At 34.5% G+C, this 17,627-nt stretch overlaps 2 protein-coding genes across 3 annotated transcripts in view; both read right to left on the bottom strand.

Moving 5' to 3' along the window:
* The window catches only part of LOC125833900 (zinc finger CCCH domain-containing protein 55), a 31,024-nt gene extending 13,970 nt beyond the window's left edge, over nucleotides 1–17,054 (bottom strand). The window contains exon 1 of the mRNA XM_049513048.1: nucleotides 16,944–17,054. The gene's annotated coding sequence lies outside the window, so the exon portion shown is untranslated. The remainder of the gene's footprint in view (nucleotides 1–16,943) is intronic.
* On the bottom strand, nucleotides 12,881–17,218 carry LOC125833901 (putative UDP-glucuronate:xylan alpha-glucuronosyltransferase 3). Of its 2 annotated transcripts, none has more exons than XM_049513052.1 (4): nucleotides 16,944–17,218; nucleotides 15,271–15,480; nucleotides 14,403–15,040; nucleotides 12,881–13,992 (listed from the first exon to the last, which is right to left on the bottom strand). In XM_049513052.1, the coding sequence occupies exons 1-4, from the start codon at nucleotides 17,009–17,011 to the stop codon at nucleotides 12,962–12,964; spliced, it is 1,947 nt and encodes a 648-aa protein (XP_049369009.1). In that variant the 5' UTR covers nucleotides 17,012–17,218; the 3' UTR covers nucleotides 12,881–12,961. The 2 variants fall into 2 exon arrangements, with proteins under 2 accessions (XP_049369009.1, XP_049369010.1); XM_049513053.1 differs by having other exon boundaries at nucleotides 14,403–15,022.
* Nucleotides 17,219–17,627: the final 409 nt, after the last annotated feature.

The raw sequence follows: 17,627 nt of genomic DNA, 5'->3' as shown, positions 1-17,627 counted from the left end.
TAACAGGTTTAAGATCTTGTCCTGATTTGGCAATAGTAGGTTCAAAGCAGTCCTGCATAGAAAGACATATGCGAATTAAGATTGGACAAGAACCTTGAATTAGGAAAAATTCAACACATTATACAAGGATAAGTTTTAGATATTCAGCTAATGAGAACATAGGGATATGTTTTATATATTCAACTGATGAATGAATTTCTTAGAATGTGATTTTATACAAAAACAACAAGAGTAATGGAATGACAGTTGAGGTCTAAGGAGGGTAGAATGTACGTAGATATTACACCTACCTCATGGAGTTAGAATGTGATTTTATAGTATATTTAAAATTGAATTATAATAGAAACTTTAGATATCAAGAGTTGTGGAATGAAAAAAGAGGGAAGAGGGAAGATAAGTATTTTATACAAGAGCATTCACAACAATACAAAAATATAAAGTAAAAACTTGATCAGTTGTGCATTCATCATAAAGACTTAGTTAAGGTCATACCTCCAAATGCCACATTAGTAGTAGGAAACATCAAAAGTGGAGGAAGCTTCAAAATCAAAATCACATCCAAAAAAGAAACATAAAAACATATGAGATGGAAATAAAAATTGTCTATGTAATCAACTTTCGAAAGAGCCATAACGGACAAATCTAATATGCAATTGAATAGGAGGAAGTGGAAAACAAAAACAAAAAAAAAAGCAACTTAAAGGACTAATGAACCTAACCCAATAACAGATTGAAGATATCATCTTGGTCCCTTCACACATTACTGAATGAAAGGGAAACCTACAAAGATAGTGCAATAAGAAGTTCCAATCACAAAGTAATGGCAAAAAACAGAGACAAAACAAAGGTTGAAAATAGAAAATCACTAAATGAATTGATCAATTTATCATGCCTACGTTGGTTCGATGAATTGCAATATGCATTCACTAGTTCATGAGTCATCCTAGACATCACTTCAAATACAAGATAATGGTGAAAGTCATCTCATATAAAATAAAGTACAATTTGTTTGAGTTCCCTCCCAAATAATAGCACAGTAATAGTTTGAGTCTATAAGATGTGAGTAAAAATTATATCAGTGTTAATTGACTTTGTAAAAAATCCCACATATATTCCATCGTTAATGATATTCTTGGAGGTCATCTTTACCGTCACTATCAAGTCTCAAATTGAAAGCACATGTAATGAACATAATGAAACTTATAAATTGTCAAATTTCAAAGCAAAATAACTTTAAGCCATAAGCCACCAAAATTGTTGTTAGAACATTACTTATTTCAAGCCAAAAGCAGTAGCAGCATGTAGTTAATACACTATAGCTTCCACAACTACTATTCTAGCTTATTTCTTAACAAGGATGTGAAAAGTTATTCTCTATAAAAAAAAAGGTGCCCACAGTATCATTGTTTTTTTCTATTTTATTTTCTTGTGGTTGACTCGACAAATAACACATTTAATTGACTCGCTGAAGTTAGAGATTCTTTAGTTCTCGTACAATTATTCGTTTGAAGATAGTTCACGATTTAATTTGTCAAGATATAATTATATTAAATGAATTAATAGAATTCTTACAGAATATAATGGAGCGTGTTGTGAATCCTGGACCGACTGATCATACACTTCTTCTCTCTCAGCATGAGCATAAATCAGAATTGTTATGGAAAGGTGAGTTATCATTTAGTAGCTTTATGAGGACGGTGCGCATGAATGATGCTTGGAATTTATTTCATTTGCATCGACCTCATGGACTTGTTGAGGAAATCTTACATAGGTCAGGACTATATGATGTAGTTTGTGTGGGTAGGATACAGTATGACTGTGCCCTTGTTACAACTATGGTTGAGCGTTGGAGGCCAGAGACTCATTGCTTCCACTTACCTTTTGATGAGGTCACGATTACATTACAGGATGTGCAGGTCTTGTTTGGGTTGCGCATCGATAGTGATGTTGTGTACATGCAGGATGTTGCACGGAGGATTCGTCCATGGCATACTTATTAGAGACACTCACAGGATGTGTCATAGCACCTGCTGATATGGATGGTGCGAGCCGGGTGAGGATACATAGCATTACCGGCTACTTGCGAGATCAGTTACAAGTAGATCCGATAGGAAATGCTACTCTAGTGGAGCGAGTTGAGAAAATTTCTAGACTTTACATGCTTGTTATATTGGGAGGGCATCTTATTTCCGAACACGTCGGGGAACCTTATTAGCTTACAATACTTGGCGTTCCTAGATCCCATCCACGACGTAGGTAAGTATAGTTGGGGCAGTGCAGTGTTGGCCTACTTGTACCATGCACTTTGTAGGGCATCTATCGGTAATGCAGTTGACATTTGCGGATTTATTCCTCTCCTTCAGGTAACTTTACTAAAGTTTTAAAATACATTTAATTACAAAGAATATTTTAACATTACACTGTACAAGAATATTTTTTCTATATTCAATTTTTAAAAATATTTAAATTACATACAAATAATTTCTAAAAATTATTAAAAATAGATATATGTAATTGTTAATTTTTTTTGTTAATGATGATAGTTTAATTATATTGTTTGTCACATTAAGATTTGGTGTTGGGAGAGGATTAGCTCCTCCTCTCATGATGGTGACGTATTACTTGCATATGCTAGGCGATGGACGCGTGGAATTGATAGGGATACTGAGTCACATCATGTTCTTATCCCGATTAGAGATCAGTTAGACCGCATGACGAAGGATCAGGTACATCAAATAATTTTTGCAACTCTTTACTAGTTTTTTTAAAAAAGTATAAACTACATATAAAAGTAAATTATATAAAAGTAAATCAATAATAATTTTATTTATATACTAAGCGGTTAATGTTGATTTTATCTAATTGTTATATTTTAAAAATAGTTTTGATGGACATCGTATAATGAGATTTTACATACACTGCCTCGTTGTTGTACGATCGATGATCCTTTATGGATGGCATGCGTGCCTATGCTTTGCCTAGAGATTGTTGAGGTGCACGCACCTGATAGAGTGATGCGTCAGTTTGGTCGTTCCCAACATGTACCTGTGATTCCTAGTTGGGAAACCAACCACTACGTGCATGATCAGCGTAGGAGGCTTGGATCTGAGGTTCTTGAAATATTGGATAAATATTTTCGTGATTGGTGTAATCGACATCAGAGTTTAGCGGTTGAGGTAGATGATGGTACTAGCGGGGCAATGTATAAATTGTGGTACATGCGATATGGAAGGTTGCTTATTGGTAAGCCTGCATTAGAGGTTGATGTACTGTCAGGCTTTGTTCATTCTGCTGGTATTAGCATTGTGATGTCTAGAGGACTATTTAAGTTGCACAGTCTTGCATTACAGTGGCAGAGAGACACAGCCTTAGTTTCACATGCTGAAGAGGTATCCCAGATTGTTAGGGATACATTGCTTGAGGCCGAAATACAATTTAGAGAGCCATTTTTTGAGGGAGATCCTTTGTTTGAACATATACGTGCCAGAGGACCCAGACATGGACGTGTAGATGGACGAGGATGAGGACGTGGGGGTCCTAAAGGTAGAGCACGAGGACGTGCTCTAGGACGTGGCGTCGGTGGTATACCTATTCCTCCAGACATAGAGGCAGAGGCGGGAGTAGAGGCCGATGATTTGAATATCAATCAATTTGGCACATCAGACATCATGAATTTATTAGATATGTCATTTGGATATTATATACTTGATATGGCGGTAAGCATTAACAATTAAATATAAACTTAAAACATTAATAACTAATATAAATATTTCAAAATAACTATTTATATATTTTTGTAGGGCACATTTGGTACTGCCCATTGTGACACCGAAGATACTGTTCTTTATAACACTCAAGATTTTATTGAAGGACTACTTGATGATCCGATTGAATCGCAGGTTTGTATTATTTATTATTTAATACAGTTTTTTTCCTTTAATTACAGAAAGTAGGGTTCTTTTATTTTTCTATTTTTCTGAATTGGGTTGTTAAAGTTTGTATCTTGATCCAAATTTGCATCTATGCTTAATTTGCTTTACTGCTTTATACAGTTTTTTCCTTTAGTTACAGGAAGTGGGGTTCTCTTGTTATGTATTTTGTCCATTTGATTTCTAAAAGTTTGTATCTTTGATGTTTTCACTATAACAAGAAGGGATTTTAGTGGCAATTATATAGAGGCAATAAGTAAATTGCCGCTAATTTATTCATTTTAGGCAAAGTGTCCTGACCAATGAATATTAGCCTGCAATAACTACATCTTGATTTAATAGGCAGTAAAACTTTTATCTTTTTATTTTCCCTCTTTTCTCCAATTCTTTTGGTACCGCCTAATGCTTCTTTTTTAGTTGTAGTTCCTAATAAGATGTATTTTTAGTGGAAACTTCATGGAGTTTGAAAGAACTTTTTTAATTTGTTATAAAGTTTATAGTAAAGAAATAATTTAATTTCATGTTTAATGAATTTCCATTCAATTGTCACTTGAATACAAAACATGTTTTTTATTGATGATGGAGAATATCTCAAAGCATTGTTGGTTGGATTTGTTTGATTCAGTTCCATACTTTTTATGCTTTCTTTGTGTTTAATTTTCTCAAGCTAGTATTTTCATTTATATAGATTCTATGAGCTGGAAGGTGTGTTTTGGTGTAGATTTAGGAGTAAGAAGTAGAGTTAAATGTAATAAGGGATGGGTGTGAAATTATTTCCCTTTTTTCTCTGTTTGCATTAGAAACGATTGTGAAATTGTTTGACAAGGAATATATGTTTTTTTCCTCTTTTATTTTAAGAGTCCTCTTGTCCCTCAATGGAATGAAAGATAGGTTGAAGAAGATCTTTTTTTTAAGGCTTATCACTGTCCCAAAGTACAAATTACAATTTTTTTTAAAAAGCCATATTAGTTAGAGATGAAATATGAGATCATGGTTAAACTAATAAATATTTGTATTGAATATTTGAAATTATATGCTATTAGCGTAAGAGGAGTAGTCACAAAGACCTCACGACAATTCACTTATTTTATCTTCCCGTTTGAGAATTATTGGGAGGAATAACCTTTTTCTCTATCTATTGCTCTATTTTAGTAATAATTTTATTGAATTTACTAGAAACGATAATAGATGCTAAAGGGGGAGATTAAGACTTTTTAGAAGGGATATTGTAGCCTTTTTTTGTAGCCGCCAATGCCCATTTTTGTTGTAGTGTTTGAATCCAAATTTGTATTTTTCTCCATTTGATTTTCTATTAAGTTAACTTTTAATTATTAGATTCATACTACGGGGCCTTCATCCACCGTGGAGAAGAGCCCCACGACGATCATAGAGGTGTCGTTCCGACAGTTAATGAAGATTCCGATGTGACACAGGTTTATGTTATTTATTTATTTTGAAATATTTATATTAGTTATTAAAGCTTTAGTTTTATATTAAATTAACTTTTAATTATTTTTTAGATTCATACTAAGGGGCCTTCATCCACTGAGAGGATGTCGTTCCGACAGTTAATGAGGATCCCATTGTGACACAGGTTTATGTTATTTATTTATTTTAAAATATTTACATTAGTTATTAATGCTTTGATTTTATATTAAATTAACTTTTAATTATTTTTTAGATTCATACTACGGGGTTTTCATCTACCGTGGATTCTAGCCCCACGACGATCATAGAGGATATCGTTCCGACAGTTAATGAGGATCCCGATGCGACACAGGTTTATGTTATTTATTTGGGAAAATGCATAAGTACCCCCCCAGCCTATGCCCGAAATCCTAGAGACACATCTAACCTTTACTAAGGTCCTATTACCCCCCCGAACTTATTTTTTTATTAATTTTTTACCACCTTTTGGCCTACGTGGCAATATAAATCAGATAGGCTGAAAGAGTTGTTCAACACACGCTGGGCCCACTTTTTCAACTTTCTAAAAAGTATAAGCTATCAGTTCAAAATAACTTTTACACTTCCCAAAAATTCAAAAAAGCTATCACTTTTTCAACTTTCCCAAAAGTAAAACTATCACTTTAAGTCGGGGTAATTTGCAATTTAAACTGGCTATCCACAACGATAGTCTGTTTTACCCTTGCTGCTTTCGATTGGAGGCTGCAAGGAATAGATTACACTAACACGTGTACAGAGATCTACAGATCAACACAGAGATAGGAGATGATGGATCCTGCTCTCCTTTTGGTTCTTGGACTCACTTTCCACTTCTCTACAAGAACTTTCTTTATATTTGTGCAGCTCGTAATCACCGTGGCTACTCCAGCAGCGGTGATACCAGGGCAATAGACCATGTGGCTAGTTTCCAACAAGGTACACCTATTAGCAATATAACTTAACCCTACATCTGTTATTTGACAACAGTGAGACAACACAATATCCCTCAGCAAGGGACATCCTTCACCTAGCTCCATACACAACTAATTCAACTAGGATTTTTCATAACCCTAATATTTATACATAAAAATTGTGAAAGAAATTTAAAATCAGAACTAACAATCGAAATAAAAAGGTGTAAATATAAAGAATATATTAAAATTTTACTTTACCTTTTCAAAGCAAGAAGAAATTTAACTTGAATGATAATGATAATGGAGGTTTTTTTTTCTAAAGATGAAGAACAATAAAGAAGAAGAAAACTTAGTTAAAGATGAAGAACAATAAACAACAATAAAGTTTATTTTAACACGTGGCCAATTTTTATTGGTCAGTATTGTCTAAAAATTGCACCCACACGCCTAACATAGGTGAAGTCACGGACTCAGCCACGTAGGCCAAAAGGTGGTAAAAAATTAATAAAAAAATAAGTTCGGGGGGGTAATAGGACCTTAGTAAAGGTTAGGTGTGTCTCTGGGATTTCGGGCATAGGCTGGGGGGGGTACTTATGCATTTTCCCTTATTTATTTCTTTTAAAATATTTACATTAGTTATTAATGCTTTGATTTTATATAATAAATATAGTAGTAAAGACATACTTTGACATTATCAGCTTTAGGATAAATGTATCAATGCTTGGAGCAGTTAGAGATAATATTTCTATCAGTTGGGTTTAATTTTGCATTTCTCAGTTCTTTTGGTTGTCATGATGTTTGTATCCGTTCAAAATTTTAACCAATCACTCCAAACTGCATGTCTTGGTGGAAACAGGTTATGCTAAATGTAAAGAAACTTAGGTTGGTTTGACTTTTTGTCTTAATAATGAAGTCTTGATTCTGATTCTATGATCCAAAATAAAGAATGGAGCATACGAATATATATAAAGTGTTGGTGTGCTTGGATTTATTGTTGTATTGCTGGATCTCTTTAAAGATGGATCTCTTTATTTTTGTCAATTAATTTTCAATTTCTACTAACTAACTTTCTATTTACAGACCACTTTGTCACCACTCTCGTCTCCTGATGTTACTTTCATTATGTCAGTGGATGATATGCCTCAAACACCCGGAAGAAAAAAAGTTGTTAAAAGAATTGTAAAGAATGTGAACATAAAGGATCTTCCGGCCAAAAAGATGAAGAGGGACAATGAAGATGAGGATGGATATACGGGACTTAGACCGCGAGATGTTCTACGGATTTCAAGAAAGGGTTGTGGAACATAATATTATTATTTTTGTGTATGCATCTTTTTTTGAGGGTGTATAGTATAATTATTTTAATTATATATAGTTATTATTTTTGTGTATGTATCTTTTTTTGAGGGTGTATAGTATTATTATTTTAATTATATATAGTTATTATTATTGTGTATGTATCTTTTTTTGAGGGCGTATAGTAATATTATTTTAATTATATATAGTTATTATTTTGTTTATGTATTTTTTTTTTAAAAAAGTGAATGAAAAAAAATTGTAAATATAAACATGACTAGAGAATGATCAAAAATACGAATAAAAAGTTGCATAGAAATTGATACAAGAATAAATTAACAAAGTTAAACATCTTTCTTTAGCTACTACCACCATATGAGGCGTTTCGAGCTCGTGAAGGACAGTTGCGCCTATCATGGCCTATTTATTTGCACGTTGAGCACTTGCAAGTGAGTGTACTTGCGGGAACATCCATTTCATTATGTATACGGGTGATTTTATTTACGCCCACTTTTCGTAAATATTTTTTATTTGCTATCATAAGAAAAGGGCAATCAGGCCAATACTTTTCACCACCGAGTGGATTGAATTGTCTAGAGCAGGCTTTTTTGTAGCTATGCACACTGAATTCTGGTGCCATATGCTCCCATGCTTGATACCCAATTTGGTCAAATCCCTTTATTGCATGAGAACACGGAATATGGTATGATTGTCATTTACCACATTGACACTTTTCTTGTGATGCATTTACAATGTACTTATTACCACCACGACCATGATGCACATGTGTCTGCACCTCAAATATGTTTTCCCTTTGTTGGTGATAGTTGATAAATGTGTGACGCTGTGACTTTTTTCGATTATCCTCAAAAATCTTGAATGGTGTAGGCATCCATTGTTGCTTTTGTTGTACTAGCTGATTGACAAATTTTGATCTTGTAACAAATCGGTTCACAATCTGATTGTAAGTGAGTCTTACCATTGCGGTAACTGGCAGGCTCCTGGCTGACTTAAGAAGACCATTGAATGACTCAGAACTATTTGTTGTCAGCATTCCTCATCTCCTACCTCCACCCATGTGCAATGTCCATTTGTCAAGATCGTTCTTCATTAACCACACATACGCTTCCGGGTTAATCTCCTTGATCATCTCCATTTTTTCCAAAAACTTTTTCTCCTGACAGTGATTTGCAGCTACCTATAAAATGTTGTTCAAAGTGAAATTTTTGAATTTTTTTTTTAAAATTGGCCTTCAAAGGTCCTAAATAAAAACGATGGAACCCAAATGGGGCCTGCCAATTGGGAGAATTATACATGGATGAGAGTATTTCGTGATACCTATCTGAAATCAATGCTACATCTTTACGACCCTTGACAATGTGCAAGTGCAAATGATCCAAAAATAAACTCCATGTCTCCATGCTCTCATTCGCAACTATTGCAAATGCCAAAGGTAATATTGAGCCGTTACCATCTGTTGCAATCGCAATCAACAACTTGATATCATATTTTCCATAGACATGTGTTCCATCGATCGATATAACAGGACGACAAAACACAAACCCATCAATGCATGGTTTAAAAGTCCAGAACACATAGTTGAATACATCTTCAATGACATCGACACGCCGCTCTGTTTTCCATTCAACTATTATTTTGGGATTGAAGTATTTCAAAGCTTCCATGAACCTCGACAACTTGGGAAAAGAACCCTCCCAAGTACCATAGATTTTTTCAAAAGCACGTTTGCGACCAAGATAGGCTTTTCTTCTGCTTATCGAAATGCCATATGTTTTAAGAACGGTTGTTTGACAGTCTTTGATGGGAAACCTGAAAAGTAAAAATAATATTAATTATCAAATAAAAAATGAATATTTTCTTATTAAAGAAAAATCATCTAAGGATAAAAATAGTACCTTGACGTTTTTTCTATATCAACACGGAGGACGTTAGCAATCATCTCAACATCCAAGCTGAAATGTCCATCGCGGCACGTACCCATATCACATGTATGTTCTTTAATGTATCTTCCAACTTTCCACATGTTAGTATGTTTATCCTTAAAAGAAGTTAGCCTAAATTGACATCCTTGTTCTACACGCTTGCAAACAAGTCACCATGATTTCTTTGTCGATTTAATAACAAAGTACTCCCTTGCTATCTTTAAATGTAGAAGCTTAACTGCTCTTTGCAACTGCTTCTTTGAATTGAATAACATGCCTTTTTCAATATAAATAGCATCATTCATGAAATCCTCCGGTTCACGCCACGTACGTTGTGATGAATATTCATCATGTGTATCACCAAAGATATTTGGACCATCTGGGAGATGATCAAGATAAGGAATTTCATGATTACGAAACGGACTCATGGACATTGGTCTTGGCTATCGATTGGGCATTTAAAAATCATCATCACTAGATGATGCCTCAAATGGAACATTATCTTCTGATTCCTCGGCATTAGGCAAATCATCACTATCACTAGCTGAAGGTGAGCCATAATTTGAAAGGTCACGATCATCGATATTCATAGGATCAATGGGCTCATCTTGTGTGATATTTTCCCTATAGATGTAAAAAAGTATAAATATTTATCTCATGCAATTAACTTACTTAAATAAAAAATCAAGTGTTGGACATATCGATAATCATCTGCATCAAAAGTAGGCGAGACATGAAAATTTGAGGATGTCCCAACATTTTCCGTCATTTCAAAGTGTGAGGACTGACCAAAATAATTATCTAGTCCACAACTTGGAGCAATATTCCTATCTTGCTGAGGTAAACCGCTACAAAATATATAATAATAATAATAATAATAAATCATATAAATTAATAAATAATTGACAAAATCAACAAATAATAATCTAAATATAATTATTGAGCATTACCAGTCACTTTCATTGATAGTTTCGTTCAGATCAAAATCATATCGACCGATAAGAATATTTTGATAATGAGTCATGTTAGGAAAATCAGTAGATTGAGTTATTGGAAATCCATCAACGCTATTACAATTTTCTAAACGGGGATGGACATCGACCGAAAAAGGAGAACGTTGTTGACTAGTCTTAGGCTCCTTCCTAACATAGATTTCAAGTATTGTTAACTTGATTTGATCTATGTAGTCATATGGAACCCTCAAAAAGTCAGTCAACGATTCATCATTATAGATAATCCACTCTCCAAAATTTACTTGTCCTTGTGATAAAAATGAAGTAGGGTATTTTTCAACTATAATCAAATTATAAACAGTACTGTTTATACCCATTCTTTTATAAATTGATGAAAGAAATTTATGATATCGGACATTAATTGAATATTTAGAATTGTGTTTGGGAGGACAATTATAATAAACGGTATTTCCGTCATGTATAATTTCGCCATCCCAATAAATCGAAACTCTAACTTTTGGTTTAGAGGACTTTTTTTTTTTGAGATTGAAATGAACAAATATAGAAGAAAAGATGTTGTAGGTGCTATCAACTATGTTTGAACGTCCTCCTTAAATAGAGGCTGGAGGATTTTTCAGAATAAAAAAATAAAAATACCTAGTGTAATAATTTTTTCCGTTTTTATGATTGTCAAATCAATATAATTGTATGACAAACACTGCAAAAACGTGAAAAATATTCCTCTTTGTAAAGTGGAATTTTTTCTTCCACTTTATAAAGTTTCACTTTACAAAGTGTAAGAAGTAGTTCCATTTTATCAAGTGTAGGAAATAGTTCGGTTATTTATTAAAATATACACGTTATGAGACTAACGGAAAACGTTTAGAATATTAGATAAAGTGGAATTTTTTCTTCCACTAAGCCTATTATAGTTACTTACTAAAGTAGTGACTTATTTTGGTCACTTTTATGTTTTTGTGGCTTATTTAGGTTCCCAGCTCTATTTTGTATGCTATATACATTTTAAATTTTATTTGCTATTCAATACGGTATTCGATTGAAATATTGAATACCTTATCGAAGTATATAGTTACATAAATAACATATATATTATTAAAATATTAATAACAAAATTGCAACCTAGTATTAATATAAACTAAATGTTTAGAAGTTAAAACTTTGACTACTCTATTATGACTAAAATGTATTTAAATGTAATTGATTAACAAAATGAGTTGTTTGTACTTACTTTTGAATATATTTTTCGACATATGTAATGTGATTGTATGAAACAATTGAGACCCTTTTTGAATTGTCAAAGTCATAACACTCTATTATATGAGTATATACTAGTCGAAGTTGAACAAATTATTATTACCAATTTACTATACCGCAACATACCAAAACTAAACTTCAGAATACTGAACCATGCCGAATTAAATCGGTCCTTTTCCCACATTGTAAAGAAGAGAAGATGTTATTTGGTGAGAATATAATTATGATATAACTTAGAATTATGATAGTACACTACTTGTACGATATTATAAAGGGCATAAAATATGCTTGACTTAACACTGCCAAGATAAATTCACATTGTAGTTACTCAAGTCTTAGAAGTTGAAAAATTTTAGATATCAAAAGTCGCTCTTTGATTCTTAAACTCGATATCAAGTCAAGTATGATAAGCGTATTTCTCTTTAATAAGAACTTCTAATTTTCAAAACTTTGCTACGGCCATATGACTTCTTGGAACTCTCTCTCATATTTCCTTTTTCCTCAAGAAATTCAACCAAAATCCCATTCCTCCAAGATAACCCCACCTCATGTAGAGGCGAAGTTACATTTACATATGTGGGGATTCACTCGAACCTCCTTCGATGAAAAATTGGGCTTTCTACAATCAACAAATTTCATAAATAGTGTAAGTTTACTTTGTTTGTACACTCATTACAACAATGATACGGTGCGCCTCAAAACAGACAGATTCTCAATGAGACAGTGACCCCTCTTTGCAGCATTTTGCTGAACTTTAATACAATACCTTTACCACTAATAAAAAAGAAAAAGGATGACCAGGTGCACGAAACATCTCACATTCACGCATGGTCCGAGGAAGGGCCAGAAACCAAGGGGCTTAATGTAGCCTGCCTACACTGACGCAAGCATCAATGGGTGTTTCCACGGTACGAATCCATACGGAGACGACTTAATTGATTGCTCCAATGCTCCCCTTATAACTTAAGTAATAGGATAGTCAAGAAAAACCAACTCCTGAAGCCACTCCATTTGGCCAAGAGAAAACAGTCGTATAGGAAACAAGACAAGATGGCAAACAATTGAAGCAACATAGCTGCAAAGCAGACTATATTCAAGGGTGGGGCAAGTGTTGACACCATATATACTAATGGCATTGGTTGACATTCAAGTTGTGACTCTGTATTACTTACAGACTAGCGAGGTATAGTAACAGAACCTCCTAGTTACAAAGAAGAAAGTGAAGCAGTATTGACCATGGGAGGTGTTGGTGAAGAGGTTGCATTATCTGTCCAGTTTGTTTCGCCCCAGTGCCATAACATGCTTTCCCAGAAGCAAAATTCTTCAAAACAAGTCTCCAAACGTGGGTCCTTTATTTTGATCTTCCAATGACCATCTGAATAGTTAGCTTTCTCAGCTTCTCTTCGATCCCACTCTAATGCAGCCTTCTGTTTAGACCTAAGCAAACAATATTTATGTAAGTTATCTGGCATGGCATCATGGACCTTCCACCACGTCCTGTGTGCCACATCACTTGCAAACTCCTGCAACTTACCCACATTCCAGTTGCAATCGTAGTCCCTGAAGCATAACCAAGGTTTCAAGCCTAAGTAGTGCAGAACATAGAGAACTGGAGGATCAGCACCAAAAAGACGTGTTTTCATTTGCTTCTTCTCCTCCTCATCACCTTCCCAATAATGTTTCAAAAAGTTCATGTGTTTTGGGATCCTATGCCACCAGGTGAATATTTCGTTCAAATACCCCTGATCCCCACCATTGTATGATTCAATCTCATTGATATGATCCATCAACAGCTGAAATGTGCAATTTGATGGTTCAATGACCATCACGCCTGAATTAAAAAGGGTTGCATTATTTCCTATTGCAGTTATTTCAGGCATCTCAAAGAGAAAATCAATATTTCTCAGTATCAACAAATCCGCATCAATGAAGATGATTTTGTCATAATCTGTCAGCTGCCAGAGACGAAATTTGCTATAGTTCCACTCATTGTAGGCATCCTGTTCAGCTTTAGGATTCCTTATTCTCTTTATCGTGTGGATCTTCCATCCGGCAGCCTCTAAACCACCCCTGTGGTAGTCACTGATAGTCTCATCAACAAGTATCACAAGATCTCGGGTTGAACCTGCCAAGCGAATACTCTGTGCTGCAGCTATGGCTCCACATACATAAAAATTTGCTGAGTGGAGAATAGTTGCATAGGCTTCTCTTCTTACATTTCCAGAGTGCCAATTTGCTGCAGAAACTTATGATGTTAGATTCTGATTATCATTTCTCGAGAAATTAACTTGAACTTGGAGGTTAATCCTCTCATTATTTTCATTTTAGGTGGAATAATAAAACGGTGCTCAACTGCTAATTCCACTCCCACACTCCCTCAAATTGCCAGGAAAATGAAAAAAAACAGGAAGATGGATAGAAGCCTAGACAAACAGCTGTATGATATGTTTTCAGAAAAGAAGGAAAATAACTTTAGTCTAAAGTTTTTGAAATATGAAAGGAACAATGTCACCTACCTCAACTTGACCCTGCAATGTCTTGCAAGGGTCAATTAAAGGATGGTCAGATTGGTAGTTTTTACTTGTTAAATAAAAAACAGTATCAGAGTTATAGTGTTCTGACATAAAAGTACCATCAGGAACCAACCTTTAGCCTTGAGAGGAACTGCAAGTTCACATGACCCAACAGGGAGGTGGAGCTTCTCTCTTAAAGTGTTCAGATTAGGTTCATATAGCCATGCATTGCCTTCACGTACAACTAACTCTTTACAGGTGAACAGATTGGGGGTTGGGAAATGCTCAGTAACCAGAAGCACATGTATTGGATGATACCCTTTATTACTGGCAGCCAGCCTTGCTGCTGCCAGCTGCAAGTGAAAACGAGCTACATCTCTATACCAGTCCTTAGACTTCTTGCATGGAAGCTTTACAACTATGAGATCAATCCTTGGTTTACCCGGAAACTGAATTTTGGGCAGAGAAGGACAAGTGGGGACCTCAAATTCTTCTTCTTCATCTATCCATTCAGGATATATTGTTTCCCATGTTATATTATTCGGGACATGATCCAGGTTCAAGATTACATGCTCAGCGTCCGGTAGTAACTCCTTCAACTGATCAATTTCACTGTCATTGAAGTTTAATATCCCTACGCCCTGATACTCATGCCTATCGGCCAGTTTCTCAATAACTTGGGAAATTTGGTCCCAGTCAATATCTAAAAGTGATGTATAACGTTGATCAGCTGAAGAATGACCACTTAACTCTCTGTGCATCAAAGCAGCCCTAGAATCAGGATTTCACCATCGAAGCAAAAAAAAAATTTAGAATATCAGAAAATAATATGTCCAACTGATAATTAATCATGGCTAAATTAGTTCTTACACAATATCAATAAATAATTATCTGAAGGTCCCAGAAGGCACCCAAGATAAGAATGTTTGAGAAAGTTCATTTGATGGTATTATCTTTTAACATAACGAAATACTAACAAAGGCAAAACATCCTATACTTACCGAGAGCCTGAACTAGATATGTATTCCGTGTTATAAATTGCTGGAGAATGCCAGAGTGACCAAATTGCAACCAGAGCAATAACACCCAATATAAGCTTCACAGTTGGGAACTTGCAGGTAAAATTCCTGTTTTTGGTGGGACTATGAAGAGCTCTCTCCCCATCTCTGAAAACTTTACTTCTCAAGAACCTTCTTTTGCTTGTTTCCTCACTGAAAACAAAGAACAGAGGTTAGCATATAAAAAGCAGGAGACATTATCTTAAACATGACGAAAGAACTATCATGTTGGATGATTTCTGAATTTCTTTTATCCTTTAAGGATGACAAACTCACAACCTCTGCTCCTATTTTCAGGAGAAGAGTAAAAAGAAAAATGGGCATCGTACTAATTTCGCAGAGGTAAAGAAAAGGACACGGGGAATGTAAACCTGACAATCAAAAGGTTGCTATTTCGAACCTGACATGGGTAAAGATAGTGAGGAAAGAAACCACTATTTTTATCAAGAAAACTTAACAATGTAACTGAGAGGAAGAAACCACTTGTTGCAGGATTCATAGATCCCCCACTATCCCAAATAAAAAGATTTATGAAGGTTAAGTGTGGCAAATGTCCTTTTTCTACTCATAGAACTTTATGCCAGAATGGAAGAAAAAAAACTTATTACAAAGGATACCCTTCCATTACATCCTCTTCCTCTTAATCTAAACACATACCATTATTGATTGGAAGTCATCTAATGTGAGGTAAAACTCATTAGGAAAAGGATTTTGGTACTAGGAAACAAAAGAAAGTAGTTGAAAAAGCACACCATGCAAACACTTCTAGATTGCAACATCTTATATTTTCACCTTGAATACAAGCTCTCAACAAGGCTGCTAACTTCAATAATTTTTCTCAGATGAGCAGGTATTCATCACCCAAATTTTCCATAAAGTCAGCAAGCATACAGAAAATGATAAAACAGAAAGTACTAGCAGTCAGACAACTAAATAGAGACTATACATGGAAGAAAATAATTCAATCAGCTGACACTGTCATGCAGAAAAGCAAAACAAAAGCAGTTGCATAACTACCTCACATCACAGGTTGCTGTCAAAACAACTAAAAGGTGTGATCTATTATGACTAGACACAAATTAGGTGCAGCAGAGATAATAAAAACAGTGTTATATAGAAGTAAGCTCTTCAAGATATCTCAATTTTCAACGAACTCATTTTGTCTCTTCATTTCACATTTAGGAGATAGAATTTCTACAACTAAACTTCAACAACATTCAGTGCTTCGAGATCTACCAATTGCACAAGAATTAACTGCACATACCAATATCATCCCAAAAAGAAGTGAACTTATACTTATACCCAATGCCCCAAACTCTGATCTGGGTGACAGTTGGATGCAAAATTCTATCAAACAAAAAATCCATAAACTAGCACAACCAAACCCAACCCACCCTCAAGCAAAAAAAAAAAGAACTTGATTCCACTGAAACTTCAGTACTCAACTCCATTCCCCAAAATCTAAAACCAAAAACCAATCTTGACCCACATGCTCAAACAGCAAAACAAGCACACCCAGATACGTAAACACAGACAAGAAGTAAGCAAATCAGTAGAGTAACTTCAATCTAGATCAATGGAAATTCAACAAGTAGAGACCATAGCTAGATACTTACGTGAATACAGAAAGCCTCTGTCTAGGTTCAATAGGACTAGGTGGTCCACCAGCTAAACTTCCTCTCATTCTGGGCTTTCCTTTTTCAAGTTTTCCAGCTAAAGGAACACAACATCTGAGTTGGAAAACTGAAAATCAAGTTCCCATTTCAAAGAATCAAGAAAACATAATCTTAAAATCAGTTCTTGATTCAGCTGATTCTCTGGGGGTAGATGGGAAGTGGTGAGAAAATGCCAAAGAATCAAGATTTGATTTAAGTCAGTGAAACAGATCAAATCAAAAACAAATAGTTAAGAAGCAAAAAAATACTAAAAAAATTGATATGCATTTGAGTCGGCTAAAAGTCAAGAAACAAAGGTCCACCAGATCAGGTATTATTTTTTTAATTTTTTTTACCAATTCTTGTATGGTTAAAAATATAATTTAATTCTTTTCAAAATTATAAAATCTTAATAAAAAGAAGAAGAAAAAAAAAGGCATTGTGTCAATGTGATTTTCTTTGTATTTGGTCCATTTGTTGAACAAGACAAAGATATTTGTGAAAGATCATGACCTTCCTATAATAGGTGATATATTACTATGTCTGATTGATGATCATAGCAAATTATTGTAGGTTGGTAAGCATTAACTGTGGCACATTAATTTACTCTATCGAATTTAATATTGACTACTCTCTCCGTTCCTA

The sequence above is a fragment of the Solanum verrucosum genome, unplaced genomic scaffold (genome assembly GCF_900185275.1).
Source record: "Solanum verrucosum unplaced genomic scaffold, falcon-dt-bn FXZP01000108.1, whole genome shotgun sequence".
In the NCBI taxonomy this organism is placed as follows: Eukaryota; Viridiplantae; Streptophyta; class Magnoliopsida; order Solanales; family Solanaceae; genus Solanum; species Solanum verrucosum.
The sequence above is the reverse complement of the archived record's forward strand: the minus strand, read 5'-3'. Positions and strand labels throughout refer to the sequence as shown.